The sequence below is a fragment of the Coloeus monedula genome, assembly GCF_965178545.1.
Source record: "Coloeus monedula genome assembly, chromosome: 22".
NCBI lineage: Eukaryota > Metazoa > Chordata > Aves > Passeriformes > Corvidae > Coloeus > Coloeus monedula.
The window spans coordinates 8012357-8032631 of NC_138802.1; the positions used below are offsets into that span (position 1 = coordinate 8012357).

The 20275-nt window shown below is 57.2% G+C and overlaps 2 protein-coding genes across 10 annotated transcripts in view; both read right to left on the reverse strand.

Moving 5' to 3' along the window:
* Nucleotides 1-1059, reverse strand: part of EIF4G3 (eukaryotic translation initiation factor 4 gamma 3) — a 141750-nt gene extending 140691 nt beyond the window's left edge. For all 7 annotated transcript variants that reach the window (XM_082295779.1, XM_082295778.1, XM_082295776.1 and 4 more), the window contains exon 1: nt 488-1059. In XM_082295779.1, coding sequence (XP_082151905.1) covers nt 488-657 — 170 coding nt within the window. In that variant the 5' untranslated portion in view covers nt 658-1059. The remainder of the gene's footprint in view (nt 1-487) is intronic.
* A 5341-nt stretch (nt 1060-6400) lies between these two features.
* ECE1 (endothelin converting enzyme 1) lies at nt 6401-18778 on the reverse strand. 3 transcript variants are annotated; one of them, XM_082295886.1, is made up of 18 exons: nt 18712-18778; nt 15533-15619; nt 14475-14616; nt 13550-13762; nt 12122-12246; nt 11629-11841; nt 11346-11537; nt 10679-10821; nt 10479-10593; nt 10172-10282; nt 9822-9920; nt 9629-9706; nt 9145-9248; nt 8830-8940; nt 8634-8701; nt 8367-8557; nt 8179-8274; nt 6401-7899 (listed from the first exon to the last, which is right to left on the reverse strand). In XM_082295886.1, the coding sequence occupies exons 1-18, from the start codon at nt 18712-18714 to the stop codon at nt 7723-7725; spliced, it is 2268 nt and encodes a 755-aa protein (XP_082152012.1). In that variant the 5' UTR covers nt 18715-18778; the 3' UTR covers nt 6401-7722. The 3 variants fall into 3 exon arrangements, with proteins under 3 accessions (XP_082152012.1, XP_082152014.1, XP_082152013.1); XM_082295888.1 differs by lacking the exon at nt 18712-18778 and adding an exon at nt 16054-16120; XM_082295887.1 differs by lacking the exon at nt 18712-18778 and adding an exon at nt 15701-15839.
* Nucleotides 18779-20275: the final 1497 nt, after the last annotated feature.

Here is a 20275-nt window from a genome sequence, read left to right on the forward strand (position 1 = left end):
AAATAAAAACGCTGGGTTTAAATTCGCCTGGAAAAACAACAAAACCAAAGCACTTACCTGGGCAGGACCAGAGGCAAAACTGAAGAACGATTTATAATTAAAAGTTTACCCTTGGGGTCACCGCTGCTTTGGGGGAGGGGGAAAAGGGACCCCCTGGAAAGCGCTGAACCCCCAAACCAGCCCACTGGGGAAGTGGACGGCCCTCCTTACCCCGCACCATCCCAGCAGGTGCAGCCCCCTTTGCAGGGGGCCCCACACACAGACACACAAAAAAGAGCCGGGAACCCCTCAACAACCCCCACCTCACACACCGCCCCGGCTCCGGGGGGCCCCGCGACCCCCAACCCTCCCCCCGTCTGGGGGGCCCCGCGACCCCTCACCCCCCACCGCCCCCAGGCCTCGGGGGTCCCCGCACCCCTCACCCCCCCGGCCCCGCTCGCTGTGGGGAGGGGGTGTCGCCCCCCTGAACCCCCGGGGCAAAGGATACTGCTGGGGCGGCTGTGGCGGCAAGGCCCTGATGTTGGGGTGAGGCGCCGGCGCCGGGTGAGGGGGAGCCGGGGGGGGAGGCGGCCCCGCCGCCGCCCCGCTCCCGGGGCCGGTCCCCGCCGCCGCCGCCGCCGCGCCGGGTTTCAAAGCCGCCTTCTGCGGTAAACTCATGGCCAAGCGCAGCCACCACCCCGCGGCGGGGAGCGGGGCCGGGGGGAGCCGCGGAGCGGGCCGGGGGAGAGCCGGGGCAGCGCGGCGGGCCGGCACCGGCGCCGGTCTCCGTGACAACGCGCCTCCCGGAGGGCTCGGGAGAGGGGCCGGCGGGGAGGGAGGGAGGGAGGGGAGGGAGGGAGGGAAGGGGGGGCGGCTCAGGCCGCGCTGCTCATGAGCCGCCGGCGGCTGGGGGTCGCGGTCGCCCTCGCCGGGGGCAGCGGAGCCGTTCGCGGCGGCGGCTCGGGGGCGATGCCGGCGGATTTTCCTCACTGGAGTAGCGGAGCATCAAACATGGCGCTGCGGCCGCCTCCAGCTGTCCGGCCGGGCGGGCGCTCGGGCGCCTTCGGGCCGCTCCGGAGCCGCTCGGCCCAGAGCCGATCGGCGACCTTCGGCTCTTTCCGGAGTCGCTCGGCCCACCGCTGATCGGCAACCTTCGGCTCTTTCCGGAGTCTCTCGTCAGCCAGAGCCGCTCGGCAAACCTCGGGTTCTTCCGGAAAGGCTTTCGTGGGCGCAAGCGCCCTGCCCTGCTCCCCCTCCCTCCCCGCTCAGCCCAACACCTCCCGTGACCCCCGCGCTCGGTAAATTTCGGCTATTTCCGGAAGACGAAGGCGTGAGACAGTTCGGGAAGCTTCGGAGGGGCTCGGAAGAGGGATTCCCGCCCCGCTCCTGGCTCTTCGGAGCTTCTCGGCGATCTTCGGAATCCCTCGGGATCGGCGCGGGCGTAGCTTCGGACACGCTCGGCTCGGCTCGGCGAGACTTCGGCAACGCTCGGCCGTGAGGGACTGGGCCGAGGCTGTGAGGGGGCGATGGGGTCCCTCAGCATCCACCCCACCGCGGGCTTCCCCTGCCCGAAACCTCACCCCCAGCCCCAGTTCCTGGCTTCTGGAGGGGATGGAAGGGGCAGCACCGCAGCCCCTCCTGAGGCGTCGTGAGGGCCGGCAGCCCTCAAGGCAACATGGAAGCCGGGCACCCCTGGGACCCCGTTAGCTGTGAGGGGTCCCGCAGTATCCACCCCACCGCGGGCCCGAGGAGGGGGCTTACGTAAGAAACCTCACCCCCAGCCCCAATTCCCAGCTGCTGGAGCAGCTGGCAGGTGCCACACTGCAGCCCCTCATGAGGGCAGGCAGTCCTGAGGGTGACAGGGTGGCTCTGAGGGACCCCCGGGACTCCCAAGGCAGCCCACCTGTGGCAATGGGGACCCTCCAAACCTGCCCTTGTGGGGAGAGATGTCCACCTGATCCCATGGTCACACCAAGCCATCACCCCCCAAGGGCTGGCACACCTTCACCATTTTCACATCTAACCTACAGAAGCCTCTTCACAGCCACCACCTGAGCTTGGCAGAGGCCAAGGTGGTTTATACCATCTCAGGGAGATAAAAAGCACCTCAGAACAGATTCCAGCAGCTGCCAGATTGTCCTGACTTGTCCTTCCTCGCTGCTGGCCGCCGAGGGCTCATTCCAACCTGCTGGCACCTTCACGTTCCTGCCATGCCACACATCCCAGGGAGACGCTCCCAGCACCTTCACTGCGCCCACAGGTATTGCTGCCCCTGTCACCCAGCCTGGGGTGCTGCTCTAGGAGACCTTCCCAGAGTTTATTTGTGTCCCATCTGCTGCAAATTCTGAGCAGCTGCAAGTTTAGGAGGAAGATAATGCTTTAAAGCAATCACAAATAAACCCTTAAACGTGAAAAGCTTCTTTTACTGAAGTGAACAGCTCTTGTGGTGGTGTATTCAGGCACCTGGAGAGTAAGTGGTACAACCACAAGCTGAGAGAAGAGAAATCTTGTGCACTAAAGAAAACCTACCCAAGGAGTCACATCTGTCCTTGTCTGTGCAATGGTCCTGTTTCTACGCAGAGAAGTAATTTCGAATTTTAAATATAAATCTGAAGGTGGAGAATCTGTACTGGGTGTTGTTCACTGGAGCAAAATTCAGCACAGTGGGCAAAAAATAGTAGAAGGGTCTTGAGTACATTTTCCCTTTGGAGTCAGGCTCTGAGTTATCGAACAATGGGGTCGTGCAGGGGAGGTTTAGGACACACAAGAATCACAGTGTATCCAGAAGCTCTCCCTCCTCCGAGGTGTGTTCTCAGAAGGAAAGCTGGGAGCTGCCACGAAGGTCTCCATTAAAAGCAGCCCTGCAACTGGAATATTTTCTTACTTACTCATGTGCTACCGGAGGGTACAGCCACCTTCTGCAGTGCCGGCAGGCATTAGTGGGGCAGGGGAAGGTGACTCATGTGCTGCTTAGTGTCCCTTTCTGTGCTCTTTGTTCTGCATTGGGGTAAGGGAAATACCTGTGAGGAGGTGAACCCATACATACCTCACACTGCCTGTGGGAAATGGGGGGAAATAGGAAACACTGAGATTTTTGTTTTAAGGGGAAAGAGCCCAACCAAGCCCTGCCAGCCTGTAAAGAAGTCCTGAGTGCGGAATATTTCCATCTGAACCCAGGAACAAATATTTAGAGGGGGCTCTGTCTGGTTTTGTCTAAGTCAGTTTTCCTCAGCAGCCTTCAGCCTGCCATATTAACCGATTCCCCACCAGGAAAACTGAAGAGAGAAATAAGAATGACCTAAAATAAAGGCCAAGTACTCCTCCACTCCCCAAAAATGGGAGAACAAAGGAGGAACTTCTCTCATGGTATGGGATTTGCCCAAAGACTAACAGATCTCCCAGCATCCCAGAGAGCTGCTGCGTTCACAGCACACCTCTCCTGCTGGGAAGACGATTCTCCCTCCACAGCTGGTAAAGACTTGGCTGTTGTTACTTGGAGGGTGCAAGTAGAGCTGTGTGTTCTGGGGGGGCTGGTGCCGTTCCATGACCACCTCCTGGCACGGCCCCTCTCCGGGTACCCCCCTTTGCACGGAAGGAAATTAATCTCAAAAGCAAATTGACATCCATGGCTGCCTCTGTTCTACAGAAATAGCTGCCTGTAAACACAGCTGCAAAAGAGCTTCCGAGCTCCAGGATCTTTGGATATACACTTTTTGCCTGTTTAGAAGGAAAAAAAAAAATGGCATTTTCACCATATTGTCTGCTGAAGCTCCCAAAATATGCTGGCCAGGAGAAGGAGCCAGGCTCCTGGCTCTGTCTTAAAGCCCTTCCCAAGTCAATGTCTCTCCCCAGCCATGTTTTTCCCTTCTTTTTAACTTTTCCTGAGAAGAAAAAGCAGATATGTCTCCCTTCTACCCTATGTAGGACGATTTGGCCAACAAAATCCTGCAGATTTTAGAGCCTGAGTGAGTTCCAGCTGGATTCACACCCTTCTTCCTGCCTCTCCATTTCGTTTTTCCTCTTTTTCCTGCTAGCTTTATTAGCACCTGGGAACCAATGTGTCACCGTGGGCAGCTGCAGCCTACAGTGCTAAGCTCCTGTTTCAGAGCATCGTCAGCCCTTTTTCCAGTCCCACCAGTCTCTCGTGTACCTGCCACAGCAGAGACACAACCCCACAGCACAGAGTGTAGTAGGAATGCTGGAGCTGTTGGTGAACTTAGGAAAATACAGGATTGGGGTATCACTGGAAAATGGCTGTTTTCCTGGAAGGACACTCATGAAGAGAAAAGCATAAAGCACAAAGCCACGGTCCTAGGAGTCAGTGAGGAGACGCAGCCTTGTTGTTGCTTGGCTCCGAGTGAAAACTCACAGTGCTCAGAATGAGCAGGTCCCAGCTGCAAGGTGGGATTTAGAAATCTGCTCCCCACCTCCCACTCCCCGTCCTCCTGCCTTCAGGAAGGTGTGGCTTTTTCAGGGAAGCTTTTGCCCCTAAAATCTGGTTGTCCCAGTAGGTGACCTCAGCACTGTTGTGATGTGACAGGGGTTAGATCCTACCTGGAGGGAACAAAGCGGGAAGGAGAAGGGCAGTTCAGATGGTTGGGTTCAGCCTCTCACCTCTCAACAGCTGTCTCAGCCCCACCAAACCTATGAACAGCCCCCATTTCCAGCTCCATTCGGAGGCTCCAGCATGCTCCAGGTGCATGCTTCCACCCCGCGCAGCACAGCAGCACCTCCCTCTTTCGGCTTCTCCTGCTTTTCCTGCACGGATCCTCTTCCAACACCCTCCAGACACGAAAACCCCCCACCATTAAAAAAAAAAAAAAAAAAAAAAAAAAAAAAGGTCCTGCTTGGAGCTTTCCCCATTCCTCCCCCTGCCCAGGCTCAGCCCTCGGCAAACGTCTCAGCCCTCCAGGGCATAGCTGAGCGCAAAATAAAGCAAATACCACCCAGGACCAGGCAAGCCCACACCAGGCGCTGGCACAGAGCGGGATGATTCACCTCCTGCCCGCTCTCCCTACGCCCGGCAGCCTCCCAGGGAGAAAAACTCCTGCCACCCGCTCCCAGCCCGGCACGGGGAGCCTTGACCACAGCGTCTCCCACCACAACACAGTTATTGGTCACCCTCGAAATCCTTCCTGCCCTGGGGCTGTCCCTGAGCCATCACCTGCCTGGTCCCTCCCTGCGAGTAAGCCCCAGAGAGCCAAAGTACTTCCTTTTTGGATGGTTAAACCACTTCTAACAGCATCTCCACGTGACGCCTGTGCTGCCTTCCCTGCTCCTTGCAGCTGGGAAAACACCCTGTCACACCCCAGCCTCACTCTATTCCTCTTTGCCTTCGACCCACGTTGCTCCTCTCTTTCCCTAGGAATGCAGGTATTCCACCACAATTTAAACACGCGGGGCCACATCCAGACCAAAATAGGACTCTGGTAACATCGCTGGCTCCTGCCAGCCCGGCACTGGAGTGTGAAGGCAGCGATTTTCTCGGCTCCACCGCCCTCTGCGGGTTTGCGCCATTTCCAGGCAGATCTCAGAGAAAACAACGGCCACGGCCGCTCCCCAGCGCTGCAGGAAACCGAGGGCCTCACACCGAGTCGTGCAAGCAGAAAGTGAGTGCTACTACTACATTTCAATTCCACGTGGGTGAGAAAACACGGTAAAAACAGTCAGAGAGGTATTTTAATGTCTTATTTACGCAACACCCATGTCCCCGGCTCACTGCTGGCTCAGTCCTGCCCATGGCAGCAGCAGAAACACTCTGTATTCCCAAAAGTTTGTTACCAGTGGGCTGCAGCCTCCTAGTTTTTCCCAAAATCCAGTCCCGATTAACAATTCCAAGGCTAAATAGCAAAGGAGTACCCAGCACTTGGCTTGTTTTATGGCCATCAGCTCTGCCAGGTGCTGGGGTGAGGCTTGCAAGGAGCCTGCAGCCCAGATCCTGCCTTGCATTTTTTGGGCAAGCCTGATGAAGCCATGGAGCATCTGCTCAGAGAGAACGTTGGCCTGTGTTACAGAGCTGGCAGCAACCCACCAGCATCACCAGGCCATAAATACGGGAGTTTGGAGAGAAACCTGTGCGGGGCCTGTGCCGCTGGATCCCAGCACAGCCCAGCCGGCCAAAAACTCACCTGGGAGGAAGGAAAAGCATCCAGGAAAGACCTCCCTGCTGGGGAGCTGCGTGGGGCCATGCCATAGAGGTGGAAAGCAAAGAGCCACCCGCAGTTAGAGTGGGTTTTTGGGCAAAATGCCCTGGCTCTAGCCTCCAAGGGAGGCAGCAGTCACCAAGCGCAGGCTGGAAAAAGGCTCCTTGGCTCAGTTTTGTCAGCATGGGACGGGTTCAGTGGTGCGCACAGGGAGAAAAGCATAAATAAAGGGATGCAGACTCTCCTGCTGTAAGAAAGTGTGAGTTGTGATCAGCTCCAAATCCAGTAAAAAGTATTTATTATTTCAATTACAATAAGCCCCACGCGTAGGGTGAAAAAATAGTTACAAAAATCCAGCCCCTTCCATCCCTCCCTTTGCATATAAATATTAAAAATCCCTCTAGGTCTCTGCATTGTCTAGAGTGACAACACGCAGCACCTGAGCTCCTGTCAGTGCTTTCCCCTCAAAACAAGTATTAAAAACATCTCTTAAAAAAAAGTCTCTCAGCCCAATCCTGATCACTTCTCAAACCAGCTGTGGAGGGACAGAGTTTTGGGGCCACATGGTGCTTTTGGGGCTTGCAGTTTCCCGGGCAGAGGGCAGGCTTGGCGTGAGAGAAGCAGCGGCAGGAACCGCCTGCACTTGTCTGGGAAGCTTTTGGGCCAGGAAATCCTGGCTGGCCTGGCTTCAGAGGGGACAGGAGGTAGAACAGGATGCTTCATCCACCCCATCACCACCTTGGTTACATCTTTGGTTGCGTCAATTTTTCCCTTTACACTCTGAAATTAAAGCTAATCCCAGGAGCTGCAGCATCCCAGCACAGTCTCTGTGACTTGCAGCATCCTCCAGCCCTGTCTCCAGGCCCACTGTCCCTAATTTTCCCCATCAGCATCCTCTGAGGATAGTCTCTCCCAGAGAAACACAGGATCCAAGACTGGAAAGTTATATCCACGGCCCTACCCAGCTTCCCTGGCCAAGGGACTGTCACCACAGGGTACTGCACCTACAGCTGCACTAAGTAAAAAAAATTAATAAATATACTAATCTTGTACTAAAAAAAGGCTTTTAAATGCATTTTCCCTGAAAATTTCCAGTGTATTCCACAACACATGAAAAAAAAATATATATTTCCCTCCCCCAAAAATATATCTAAAAATATTTTCCACCCTCATGTGCGCATCTTTGGAAACAAGGTGGTACACTGGGTGTATTCAGACACGCAGACAAACCTGCCACTGTTGGGGGTTCCCTTTATCACCTCTGTAACAGAGGGGTTTTGCCAGGCGGTGGGTCAGGCTGAGCGCTGTGTGTGTAAATATGGGCAGCGCCCACGGACACGTGTGCCTTGACACGTGGCCCAGGCATGGTGGGAAAGAAGACACCCCCAAACTGAAGTCATTTCACCAACAAGCAGGGGGATAAGGAGTTTTCACAGTGGATTGAACCTCGGACAATGCCGGGGATGCAGACACCGCTCTGGCTGAAGAGTTGGGCTCTCTGTGGCACGGAGAAGTGGTTTGAGCCTCAAAGGACTGGGGAAGCCCAGCTGTCGGCAGAGGATGAAGCAACCAGCCGCTGGCTCCCTTGGGCACTCGCCCATCACCAGACTTCACACTTCTTGAGGGGGTTCATGGGGGAGCCCGGGGGGCAGCTGAAGTGCTCCGCGAACTCCCGGGAGTTGGAGACTGTGCCGATGACGCGGAAACGCGAGGGGCTGTGGGGATCGGTGATGAGCCCCTCGTGTGAGCTCTCGGGTGTGCGAACCGAACACCACACCTGCAAATGGAGCGCGAAGGGCCTGAGTACTGACACCCACCACCATGGGGCTGGCTCAGTGCTGAATCCAACCCCTCTGCCTGTGTGATGGGAGCCAAGGCAGCTTGAGCTTCAGCTTTGTCTTGCTTTGTAACCAGCACCACCCCAATCCCATTCTCCATCCACTACATCATCTCCAGAGGACTGAGTTTTGCTATCACACCCTCCCAACCCCATCTGGGCACGCTCCACCCGCAAAAGCCTGTGTGCCCACCCTCCCAAGGTCACCACGTGACCTACCTGTGCGAAGCCAACGAAGAAGAGCTGGTAGTTGGTGAGACCGAGAGTTGGGAGTGTTTCTTCATTCCCATTCTTTTTCAGCCAGTTTTGATATGCCTGAAGACCAGGGAGCACAGGTGGCTCAAGAGACAACACAAATCCCACCACACCATGTCCCCCTTGGAATCTCCCCAGCCCCATGGTCCTACCCGGTAGGCAGCCTTGAGGCCCCCATTGTCAGCGATGTTCTCCCCGAGGGTGTGCTTGCCATTGACCGCCTCGCCGTTGACAGTGTAGTTGCTGTACTGCTCCACCATGCATGCTGTCTGACGCTTGAAGGCCTCCACTGAGGAGTTCTTCCACCAGGGACGCAGGTTGCCATCTTTGTCATATTCCCGGCCTGCAAAAACACAGTGGATTTTTCATCTCATACTGGCCACCTCTCCAGCTGCCCACCCACCTGGCCCTGCCCATACCTTGGTCATCAAAGGCGTGTGTCAACTCGTGGCCCACCACCACACCAATCCCACCAAAATTCAGGGACCTGCAGGAGGGTAATGAAGAGGTTAAGAAAGCAGCCTCTGCTCCTCACAGCCATGAAACTTAGCCTCAGATTTGGGTACAGGAGGAAAGCTGGGAATCCTGCCCTCACTGTTTTCCCGTGGATCTTACTTTGGGGATGCACGAGTGTAAAAGGGAGCCTGGAGGATGCCAGCAGGGAAGACAATCTCATTCTTGGTGGGAGAGTAATACGCGTTGACCGTTGGAGGTGTCATGCTCCACCTGCAGGAACACAAACATGGCCAACATGGCAACACAAACCATCCACCAGTGTTTGCTCCAACAACATCCACTTCTGTTGCAAAGCTGTTGCCCTAAATTTATCTCCCCAAAACCAGCACAGGCTGGTGGAGACCAAATCCCAGTGCTCCAGATATGCTGACACTCCCCACTGAATACAACAGGGAAGTGGAGCAGAGGACTTACTGGTCCCTGTTTGGCGGTTTCCGGAGCTGGTCAGCCGTGACCCTGGCTGAGAAGTTGTAAAACTGCATGACGTTCTCAAAGTAGAGGTCAGGCACAGCCTCGTACTGCAAAGGAACAAGGCTTGAGTGGTGTGCAATGATTGCTCAGCCCCACTCCTCCCTCTACAGTCACATTTGAGCCTCCAGAGCCAGCAGAGTTATGACTTCTCCTGTTTCTCCTCCTCCAACATCTGTGGAGTCTCTGGAGGACAATGAATCACCCTTACGGAAAACAGCTCCTCCTTTTCCCAGGCAGGAATCCCAAGAGCCCCAGCCACCCAAGGACTGGCCCACAGCTCTCTGGGAAGGCCCTAGAGAAGGGCCAAGGACATCAGTGAGACCCTTCTGGAGGAAACCTGGGGTTCAAGGCTGCCCTCAGGCCATGGTGATATGGGCATATCCTGTACGTCCTGTAGAAGACCCAGGGGACATATCTGACAACTCACGTCATTAAAGACTTTATCCAGCTCCTTGGGGTCCATGATGAACTTAGGGTAGCCGATCATGTTGTAGATGGCATCTGCCTGGAGGGTGACAAGGACCAGAGTGTTTTTGGTGCCAGAGATGGAAGGACAGGCTCACCTGGTTCCACCATCCTCCACCCTGATCATCTCCCCAGTGCAGCCACCAGTGCCTCACCTTCTCTTTGGCTGATCTCCTCGTCTCTTCATCCATCCACTGCAGGGTCTCCAGGCTTTCCTCGAAGGCAGTTTTAATCTCCGTGATCATTTCCTCCGCCTAGACAAAACAAGGCAGCACAGTGTCAGTCCAGAGAGCTGGCTTCCTGTCCCAGAGAGGTCAAGGACCTTCACACCACAGGGGGGAAGAGGCTGGGCGGCCAAGACAACACGTAGTGAAAAACCCGGCACACGGACGTGCACAGCAAACACAACAAGGTGGACAGAGAAACATTGTCTGCCCCGATGGTTCCACCACTGGTGGGGCTTTCCCAGCACCGGGACTCGCACGCTGCTGCCTTGGGGACGTACCACCTGCTTGCTGTCCTCAGCAAAGGTGGCCTTGACAAACATGGCCCCCAGGGCGAAGCCCAGGTTGTTGTCCGTGTCACTGATGCAAAACTTCCAGCGTGGGAGGCAGCTCTGCATGGGACAAGAGGTGGTCATCAGTGGTGGCATTGAACAAAGCCCTCCACATTCCCACCCCTTGCTCCACTTGGCCCATCCATCCCCCCGCCATCCCAAAAAGCTACCCCACATCTCTATTGTTTGGATGCCACATGACAGGGCCTTGACATAAAAAGCCATCACTTGAGGGCCCTGGGGACTCTGCCCTCACCTTCTTTGTCCCATACATCACTTCCATGAATTTTTCCTCGGCATCCCGGAATCGCTGGTCAAGGAGTGGGCTGGTTTTCCGCACCAGGTTCCAGATCATGTAGTTGTTGAGGAGACTATGGTGAGAGGCGGTGAGTAGGCAGCAGCACATTCCTGCCCACCCTGGGCACCTGCGTCTCTGTACAGGCTGGGGGTCCTTACCACTTATCCGTGTGCAGGATGAGGTCAGAAACCTGCTCCAGGTACTCCTTGGCATAGACCACAACGGGCTCTGACTCGTTGAGCTCCACAGGGTAGAAGACCGTGGAGAGGAAGGGCATCCAGTCCACAGCCGGTGCCAGCTCCTGAAAAAGCCACAGTGCTGCTATGGACCCAAAAACCATTGCAGGGGGTGGCAGCTGCTTCTTGAGCTGGAATCGGCTGCATCAGTCCCCATGTGATGGATTCAGCTGATTTTGCAGAGGCCAGTTCCTGTAAAAGCAGCATCCTCAAAAGGTTGGAGGGGAGTAAACAATTTCCTCACACAAAGGAAAAGAAAATGGGGTGAGTGTCAGAAATGTTGACACAAGTCATTAGAGCTCCTCTGGGGACACCAGGAGGTGACCTGGCTGATGTCCACGGGCAGCAGTGCCAGGAGGACATAAGTGCTGCAGTAGGACAGCTGCCAGCCCCAGGGGTGGTCTGGAGGCTGGGAGGAAGGGTCAGGGTGGGATTTCCCCAAGGAGGACATGGGCCAAGCTACTGCACAAGAGCTTCCCAGGCTGCGTCAGCTGGCGTCAGGATTCCCCGAGGGGCTGCGTCACCTCCACGGTCCACCCCGCTTCCCAAACTACAGCAGAATGAGGAAGCTCACCAGCTCCATCCCTACCTTTAGGTCTCCTGCTGTCATTTTATGATAGATGACCTCCTCATCCCGGTGCTTCTCCTGCGGGATGGTGATGTTGGCCAAGGCCGTCTCAAAGTCCAAGATCTGTTGCATCTGCCGCCGTGTTGACTCCTCATCGGTGCCTCCCAGGAACATCCCCAGCTGCACCATGTAGTTCAGGTACCCGGCGAGCACCTGTGTGGTCAGACAGGTGGGATCAGCATGGCAGGTGCCACCCACCCACAGCATCCCCCCAGCCAACCCACATTTCCCCCGACACCTTCACCTTCTCATTCTCCGTCTTGTTCAGATAGTAATCCCGCGACGGCAGGCCCAGCCCCGACTGATCCACCTGGATGACGTTGCTGTTGGAGTTCTTGGAGTCGGCGCTGACGTAGACAGAAAAGAAGGGCGAGGTGCGATAATGTGCTGTCACTTCCCGCAGCGTCTCGTTGAAGTTGTCGCCGGCCCAGGTACCGGTGATGTTCCAGCCACCCAGCTGGGGACAGACAGCAACCAACTTTTGGGTAAGAAACAGCCACCTGGAATCACTTCAATATCCCCTCAATATCCATCCTGGGGGGAAACATCTTGCAAGAGGGCTAAGAAGCCCCAGTATAGGATTATAAATCCCTGCCTCTGCCTGCCTGACCTGGGGGACACTCTTCCACAAGAAGCACCAAGAATGGAGTCTGGAGGGTGCTGGGACTGCCCACGACTGAGCTTTTCCCCCCATTTTGCAGAGAGAAGATGGCTTTTCCACAAGGACTGGGACAAACCTTTTGGATGAGCTCTGTGAGTGGGGTAGCACGCAGCTCCTCGATCTTGCTCTCATTCATGCAGGCTTGGTAATAGCGCTGTGCTTTGCGCTCTGCCTCGCTTGACACATTGGCCGTGGTGTTTTCTGTGGGAGGGACCCAGGGAGAATCACAGGGGGCCCCTGGGATGGGCCCCTGGGAGCCAGGATTCAGCCCCATTTTGTGCAAGGCTAGGCTCCAAAAAGGTGCCAAGGATTGTCCCAATAGTCCCCACCATGCTCCCAAGAGTATCCCATTGGCCCCAGCCCTTCCTGGCCCCTCCTGCCCCCCCGTCTCATTTCCCACCCACAGTGACTGCCCCAACTCTTTGGGGACAAAAGATAAAGAAAGAAAGAAAAAACAAAAAGCATTTTTCCAGCAGCTCTGGAATTCCTAGCATCATCCAGCCCCGGGTGCTGCCCTTGCCTCTGAGCTGGTGCCCCCAGCCCTGTATTATTTATTCCTGCAAAAAGGAACAATAAACCCATTTTTCTCCTCTGCCTCCAAAACCTTCCTTTCATGTCCCCAGCTAAAATTCTGCTTCCCCAGAGGGTTTTGGGGTTTTTTTTATTTATTTTCCTGATGACACAGCTTGCACCTTTGGCTTCCCAGCTGTGTGGTTTTATTAACTAAAGGTCCCTCAGCTCCAAGGAATTCAAGGAAATGCCGAACGCGACCACTTGGCTGGCCGCCCAGTCTCTTCTCCCGGTAAAACCAGCGCCAGATTTCTGCGGGAAAAGCCAGGGACGAAGCTGTTCCCGCGCCACCCCCTTTCTCTCAAAAGACAACACTTTTCCCAAACCTTCTCTTTCCAGATAATCAGCCCTGGCGCAGTGGAAAGTGCTGATAAGGAGCCAGTTGTTTGCTCAAAGCTTGAACAAACCGTCCCCGCCAGTTGCTCGGATAAGCTGCTCTGCTTCGGTGTTCGCACGCACAGGCTGAGCCCAGGATCCTCCCTTTGCTGGGGGAGTTTTGGCCCCCCAAAAAATGGCCATATTGGCAGCCAGCCCCCCAAAAGGCTGCTCACAAAGGCTGGAAGCTATAGGAACAGGAAAAATGCATATCCTTGGGGTGATACTGGGGCACTGCAGCCTCTGGATGCATCCTGAAGTGCAAATCCTGAATTTCAGAGCTCCTGGGAATGCCACCATGGGGTTTACAGGGCAGAGGCCAGGACTCTTTTCTCTACTTGGCACCAAAGACTAGCAACACCACAGTCAAAAGTCTCAGGACCATCTAGGAGAGCAAACACAGCCAGGACCTGTTTCTCAATGTCCTCACAGCATTTGTGTCACAGACTGGTTTGACGCTGGAGTTCAATCCCAACCTCACATGCATATGTTTGTGGCATCCCCTGGACCTAACAGGGCCCCTGAGCAATGCCGGGTCCCACCACTCCCACGCACTCACCCAGCAGGTGCTTCATGATGGCCTGGTTGTGCTCCCAGAGGTTGTTGAAGGTGCCCCAGCGCGAGTGACCATCGGGGAGGGGGTTGGCCTTAATCCAGCCCCCACAGGCGTAGCTGAAGAAGTCCTCACAGGGATTCACGGCGCGGTCCAGTGAGCTGAGGATGGAGCTGGTGACGGAGATGCAGGCTTCCGACAGGCACATGGCAGGTGGCCCTGGGGGCAGGGCAGGGACAGGTTCAGCTCCTCTGCTGCAGCAGGATGAGCAGCACCACAGAGCATCCTGCCCCGCACTGAAGGATGCGGGCAAATACCCCACCTGGTGCCTGAGCATCCCACCTGGTGCCTTAACACCCTGCCCTAGGGCAAGCAATATGGACTAGCATCCTGACCTATGTCTGAGCATCTGGCCAAATCATCCCATCCCAGGGCAAGCATCTCATCTTAGGCCCAAGGATCCTGCCCAGTGCCCAGTCATCCACCCTGGGGTGAAGGATGCAGGAAAACGGTCCATCCTGTGCTCAAGCATCAAGCAACAGGACAAAGGATCAGAGGAACACCTTATCCTGCACCTGAGCATCTTGCCCAGGGGTTAAGGGGTGCAGGTAACCATCCCATCTTGAGCCCAAAGATCCCACCCCACACCTGAACATCCTGTTTGATACCCAAGAATCCTGTCCTGGGGGGAGGGGTGCAGGTAAGCATCTCACTCTTGCACCAAATATCCCACTCTGGGAACTCCCCAGCAACTCCCCTGGTAAAGGGGGCAGGATCCCTGCGCAGTTGTTTGCTCAAAGCTTGAGCAAACCATCCCCACCGGTTGCTCAGATAAGCTGCTCTGCTTCAGTGTTCGCACACAGAGGCTGAGCCCAGGATCCTTTCTTTGCTGGGGGAGTTTTGGCCCCCAAAAAATGGCCAAAGGACTTACTGGCTCTGTACTGGAAGACGAGTCCCAGCAGACAGGCCACGAGCAGCACTGCTAGCACCCCCACCAACACCACCAGCTGCTTCTCGGCACGCGTCCGCTCGGCCCAGCAGCCCCAGCTGCTCCGTGAGCTGCGGAAGTTCACCTGTGGGAAGAGCAGTGTCGTCTCCCCGCTGGCAGAAAAGCTCACTGATGCAGCCCCCATTTTGCTTCCTACAGCCCACAGCACAAATTAGCCCCGGCAAGGGATCCGTCATGGATCGGGCTGGGAAAGGCAGCAGTTGCCTTCCAGAAACCGGGCAGGAAGGGCGGCACAATGGCAGGAAAGGGAGCGGGATGAGCGTTTCGGAGGGCTCACCTACTGTCCCGTGCCACCCTGAACCCCTCCTCAAGCACAGCATAACCCCATGGCTGTCCCCGTCCCCACTGCCAGCACTGGGACAGGGTGGGGGCTGCATCGGGAAGTGCCTTAACAGGATACTCCCACTCAGCCGAAAAACATCCCCAGGAAACATCTCGATGTGACGGCAAGTGGAGACAGCCCCGCCGGGAAAAGCAAAAACACATTTGGGGCAGAAACCACCATTCTAGAGACTGATGGAGCTGGGATTGGGGCCAGGACAGAGAGCATCTCTCCAGACCTGAACCTTTCCCGGTGAGGCCGGACACTGGCAGCCATGGGGTTTTTTCTTGCCACCCTCGGCCCTCTTTAAGCTGCTTTCCCACTGCTTGGGGAGAAATTAACTAATCCCCTTCTGTGTACGGACAAAATTCCCAGTGCTGCAGTAATTGCTCACCCCAACCATGCTGGGAAGGGGTTTGGGCAGCAGAAAAACTGGGAGGTGGAGTGTTGAAACAGTGGAGGCAGGATATGGCCCTGCTGGCTCCCCATGCCAGGAGGGGAACGAAGGGCAGCAGTGGCAGGAGCCAACTGCTCTGCCCACACTGGACTTTACCCTCCAGACACTAGTCCCAGGTGGAAAACCCTTCTGCACCCCCTTTGCTGCTTGCCAGCACACAAAATGCCCTTTTTCCTCCCTAAAAGACACATGAAGCTATACCTGGAAGCCATTGGGGTATCCATCACCGTCACCAAGTGAGTCCAAGGGGTCTTCATCGTCCAGTGTTGCCCGCTTGTAGGTCGACATCTGCACAGGGAAATCGGCAACAGACGTGCTCAGCGACCCGGGGTTGAGGAAGAGGATGAAGGACAAGGAAGATTTACACACCTTCTAAAGCCACCTTCTCCTCCGGGGAGCAAAATCCCGAATGGCTCTGAGGTAGTAAAGCACTACACAAACGCCTGAGGAAGGTTATGGAAAGCAAAGAGGGCCGGAGCCAAGAGCTGAGCACAGCCCGAACCCGCCTCACTTTCCCCCGGGGCCGGGTTGTGCAACCTCCCCTTCAGCCTGGAATAAAGCCGGATCCACCTCCGCCCTACAGCGGGGAGAGGGACCCCCCTGTGCCAGGGAACCCCGGAGTGCCAGGCACCTGGGAAAGGCTGGCAGCAGAGAAAATGGCTTTTCACCCTGACACTACCGCCTTGCTCGCGCTCCACGCCCCATCTGTGAACCCTTCGCACCGTGAAACGCCCGGAGACGTCCCTGCGAGCACCCAAAGGCGACAGCGCCAAGAATTTCAGCTGTGGACGGGCTCCCTCCCGGCGCCGTGTCCCCCGGGCATTATCTTGTGCCTGTGCCCGACTCTTATCTCATCCCCGGCAGAAAAACAAGGAAAACCTCACGGGTTGGCAGCCGGCCCTTATCGTGCCACCGCCGCCGTTTCCTTCCCGCTGGCACTGCCCTGCTATCCAGCCGGATTGTCTCCCGACGGAGCAAACAACCCTCAACTCCCCACCGAGGGGCTGAGCACCCCAAAATCCACCCTGACCCTGCCACCGATGGCCCGAGCGGCACCACTCACAACCCTTCACCCTCAATCAGCGCAGGGAGGGGGTTTACACCCATCTGGATGTCCCCATCCTGCTGCCATCAATCCCAAAGGGATGAGTTGATCAAAACCCCGCACAGCCGTGCCTCAGTTTCCCCTGGGAGAATGAAAGCACCGGTTCTCAGCCTGGTTTCCAATAGCAGCATTCCCAAACCTCCCTTTGCACACTGAATAACAAATCTTATCCTCTCCCTGGATCCCATCCCCTCCCCGGATCCCAAATCCCAGCCTCAGTTTAATTAACCACAAACCCACCTGGGGAATAGAAAGGGTTAAAACAAAGATGTGGTTTCCCTCCCTCCTTGGTTGTACCAAAATCTCTGTTTGCAGCCCCAAAATCTCCCCTGGGCGCCCGCCTGGAGCCTGAGAACCGTGTGGCGAAAAAGCCTCAACTGCAAGATTTTATCATGGGGAAAATCTCTGTTTAGGTCCTATTTTTTTCCAACCCCTTTCACTTTTTTCCACCTATTTTAGTACTTCGCACATGGCTGAAATTGGCAGCTCCGGGCACAAATCCCTGCTCGTGTGGTGGGGGGACCCATGAAGCCCCCATGGCTCTGCAACACCAAATTCCTGGAACCCCAGCTTTCACTCCATTTCCTGAGGAAATGCAACTTTTTTCCCCTCAGTGATCCCCCACCCCGCCTACCCCAGCCTGAAACAGAAGGAGAAAGACCAAAAAATAATCCCTTTCTGTTCTCCTTTCACAAGGTATGTGCTGGCTCAATGCTGTACAAGCCATCAGAGCCCAAACTCCCCTGAGAGGCGCTGGGATCGACCCCCAGCATCCTTAATTTGGGGGGAAATTGGGCCCGGGAGGTATTTTTAACACCTCTATCCTCCATATTGGGGGCATAGTAGCACCTATGGGTGCTCCCCACCCCTCTCCAGTGGGAGCACCCCTTTTCTGGAGCAAAAAGAGGTAGTTTTTGTCATATACCTCCCCCCTCCAAGCTGTTGCTTGCTTCAATCCGAATAAAAATGCGTTTTCCCAGGTCCAACAGGGTGGGGGGCACCAAGGGGTGCACGGGGGGGACACCCACACTTTAACCCCCCACGCAAGGGATTTCCACTCTCTTTACAAGAACCTCAGCATTACCTTAAATAGCCTGGTTTTGCCCCAAATCGCTCCTTCGCTTTATAAACAATAAGCCCCACGTGCTCGGAGCCCGCACCTCCCCCCCGGAAGGCTCGGGGGGCGCCCAGCGCCCGGCTCTGCCCCCCCGGCGGAGCCCCGAGCCTGTACCGGGGCACCCCGAGCCTCCGCCGGCTGCTTTCAATTCCCGTCCGGGCGCCATTTCGGAGCAACCACGGCCGCGATGGCGATTCCTCGCCTCGCCTCCCCCCAGCCCCCCAAAGCCCCCCAACTCCACCCCGAACCCCCCTAAGCCACCCCCGCGCCCCCAAAGCCCCGCCTAGCAAAGCGGTACCCACCGGCCCCAGCACCCATAAGTGCCCCCACACCTCTACAGCCCGGAGTCAGCGCCCAGAAAGGTTCAGCCTGCTAATTAGGATGTCCGGGGGTAATTAGCAACCCCTGGTAATAATTAGGGTACCGGTGTTAATTAGGGGTGCTGGGAAAGGAGGTTGGGGGGGAGTTTCCAGTTTTGCAGGGAGTCTTGGCTGGCGAGAAATTAATTTTTTTAAAAAAGCTTAAAAAGCAGCAAAAAAAGGGTTAAACTTTACAAAAAAAAAACCCCAACAACAAACAACACCCCCCCCCCCAAAAAAAAAAAAACCAAACCATTAGGGAAGAGAACAATCCAGTTTGGGGGTGTTCGCAAACAGCCCCACAAAAGTGGGTTCAGCTGGGTGGGGGGGCGCCCCCCCGTCCCCTCCTTTGCAGAGGGAAACACGGTGCAAACCCCCGCGGGTCTGGGTCAAGAGGGGATTCGGGGGGCGGCGGAGGGGCTGAGGGGGGCACCCACTTTAGGGTCCCCACCTGGTGAAGCCAGTGGCCACAAAGCAAACGCAGCGGGGGGGGCCCGAGTGGGGCGCTCGGGGGTGCAGCAGGGGTCCCTGGGGGTGCTCTGGGGGTGTCTTAGGGGGTCCCTCGGGATGCAATGGGGAATCCCTTAAGGGCCCAATGAGGGTCTCATGGGCGTCCCTCGGGGGTGCAAAGGGGGTCCCACGGGGATGCTGGGGGGGTCCCCTGGGATGCAATGGGGGGGTCCTATGGGGTTACAAAGAGCATCTCACGGGAGATGCACCACCCGGCGCCCCCTTCGGCCAAGCGCCCCCCACTCAACCTCTCCCAGATTTGGGGGTGTCGCTGGGCTCCCCCACTCACCATGGCCGTCACCCCACTCCCGCCAGCCCCGGCCCCGCTGGGGCGAGCGCCCGCTGAGCCCCGGCACAGCTCGTGACGCCGCTGCGGCCTAGCGAGGGTGGTGAGGGTGACGAGCAAAGGATGTACCTGGGATGGGAAACCAATGGGGCCGCGGAGGGACGGGCTTCCCGCGCGCCTCCTTTAACTCTTTCGGGGGGGCCCAAGCCCCGTTTGGGGGGGCCCCACGTGCCCCGGCGCTGCTGGCAGCATCCCCCCGAGGCAGCCCCGGCTCGCTGGCCGGCGGGGGATGTGACGTCTCGGGGCGAGCGCGCAAGGCGCGATCCCGGGGCGTGCGCTTGTGCAAGCGCGAAAGCACGTGGGGTGCAGGGCCGCGGGGCTCCGAGCGTGCGGTAGTGCAAGCGCAGTCGTGCAAGCACACGAGTGCGTGACCGTCAAAACCACGCGCGTGTCCGAGCGAGCGGTGCCACGAACAGCGCAGCGCACGCTTGTGCGACGGGCACACGTGCAGATGTGCAAGAGTGTGCACGGGCGGCCGTGCGAGTGTGCGAGAGCGCGGGGGGTGCTGCTTGCACGCCTGCAGCGGCGTGTGAGCGCACACGCTCGTGCACGCCTGCAGTTGTGCAAGCGTGCCAGCGTGAGCTGTCCCGCACCGAAAAGCACCGGCGGCCGCCCTGCCGCGGTGACAGGGATGGGAACACGCGGTGCCACCTCCTCCCCGCGGTGCCTCCACCCCTGCGCTGCACCGACGGGCTGAGCACTGACATGCTCATCACACCCACGGGGCTGCGACAGTGCTGGGGAATACAGAGGGGTGAAGGGAGGGTGAACGGGGAAAGCGTACGGAGGGATTTGGAGGTGCCGAAGGGATCTGGGGGGTCCGCAAGGGGCCGTGCCCATCCCCGTGGCATCGGGGCGCTGCTGGGGCTCCCTTGGTCGCACCCCGAGGCTCCCGGGGAGCGGATTTTTGGGCTGAGTCCGCCACCTTCTGGGAAGCCACGGGCGGCTCCGCGGGTCACGGAGCCCCTTCGGCCCCCGCCTTGGGGAAATTGAGGCAGGGCTGGGGGGTCGCCCCCGCCGCCGTTGTCACCACGCCGTGTTTATTGTAAGACCTGCAGTAACGCCACTGGATCCCAGCAGGGATCTCTCGTGGACTGCTGCAGGAGCTTTGTGTGGGGAAACTGAGGCAGGGAGCCCTCCCTCAACTCCATCACCCCCGCTTCAACCCCTCGCTGGTGTCTCTAGCACGGTTTGGGTGAAAATAATGCAAAATCCGGCAAAACACACATCTACCCCACCAAGGGGCACCCCAAACTCCCACTTGTGAGGCGGCAGAGGGTTGCTGAGCACTTAGAGCCGGGCTTGGTGCACCCCAGTCCTCCCAGTCCTCCCAGTATAACCCGGCAGAGGGCACCAGTAAGCCCAGTTTGTGGCCTTTTCTTCCCCCTCCCCCCCCCGCCCCTTGCTGGCAGCAGGGGGAGGGTGGAGGAAGGGGAGGAGGAGGAGGAGGCGAAGGCCGGGTGCGGGGGGATTTAAGGGCTCGCGGTCCCCCCGGCCCGGCCTCCTC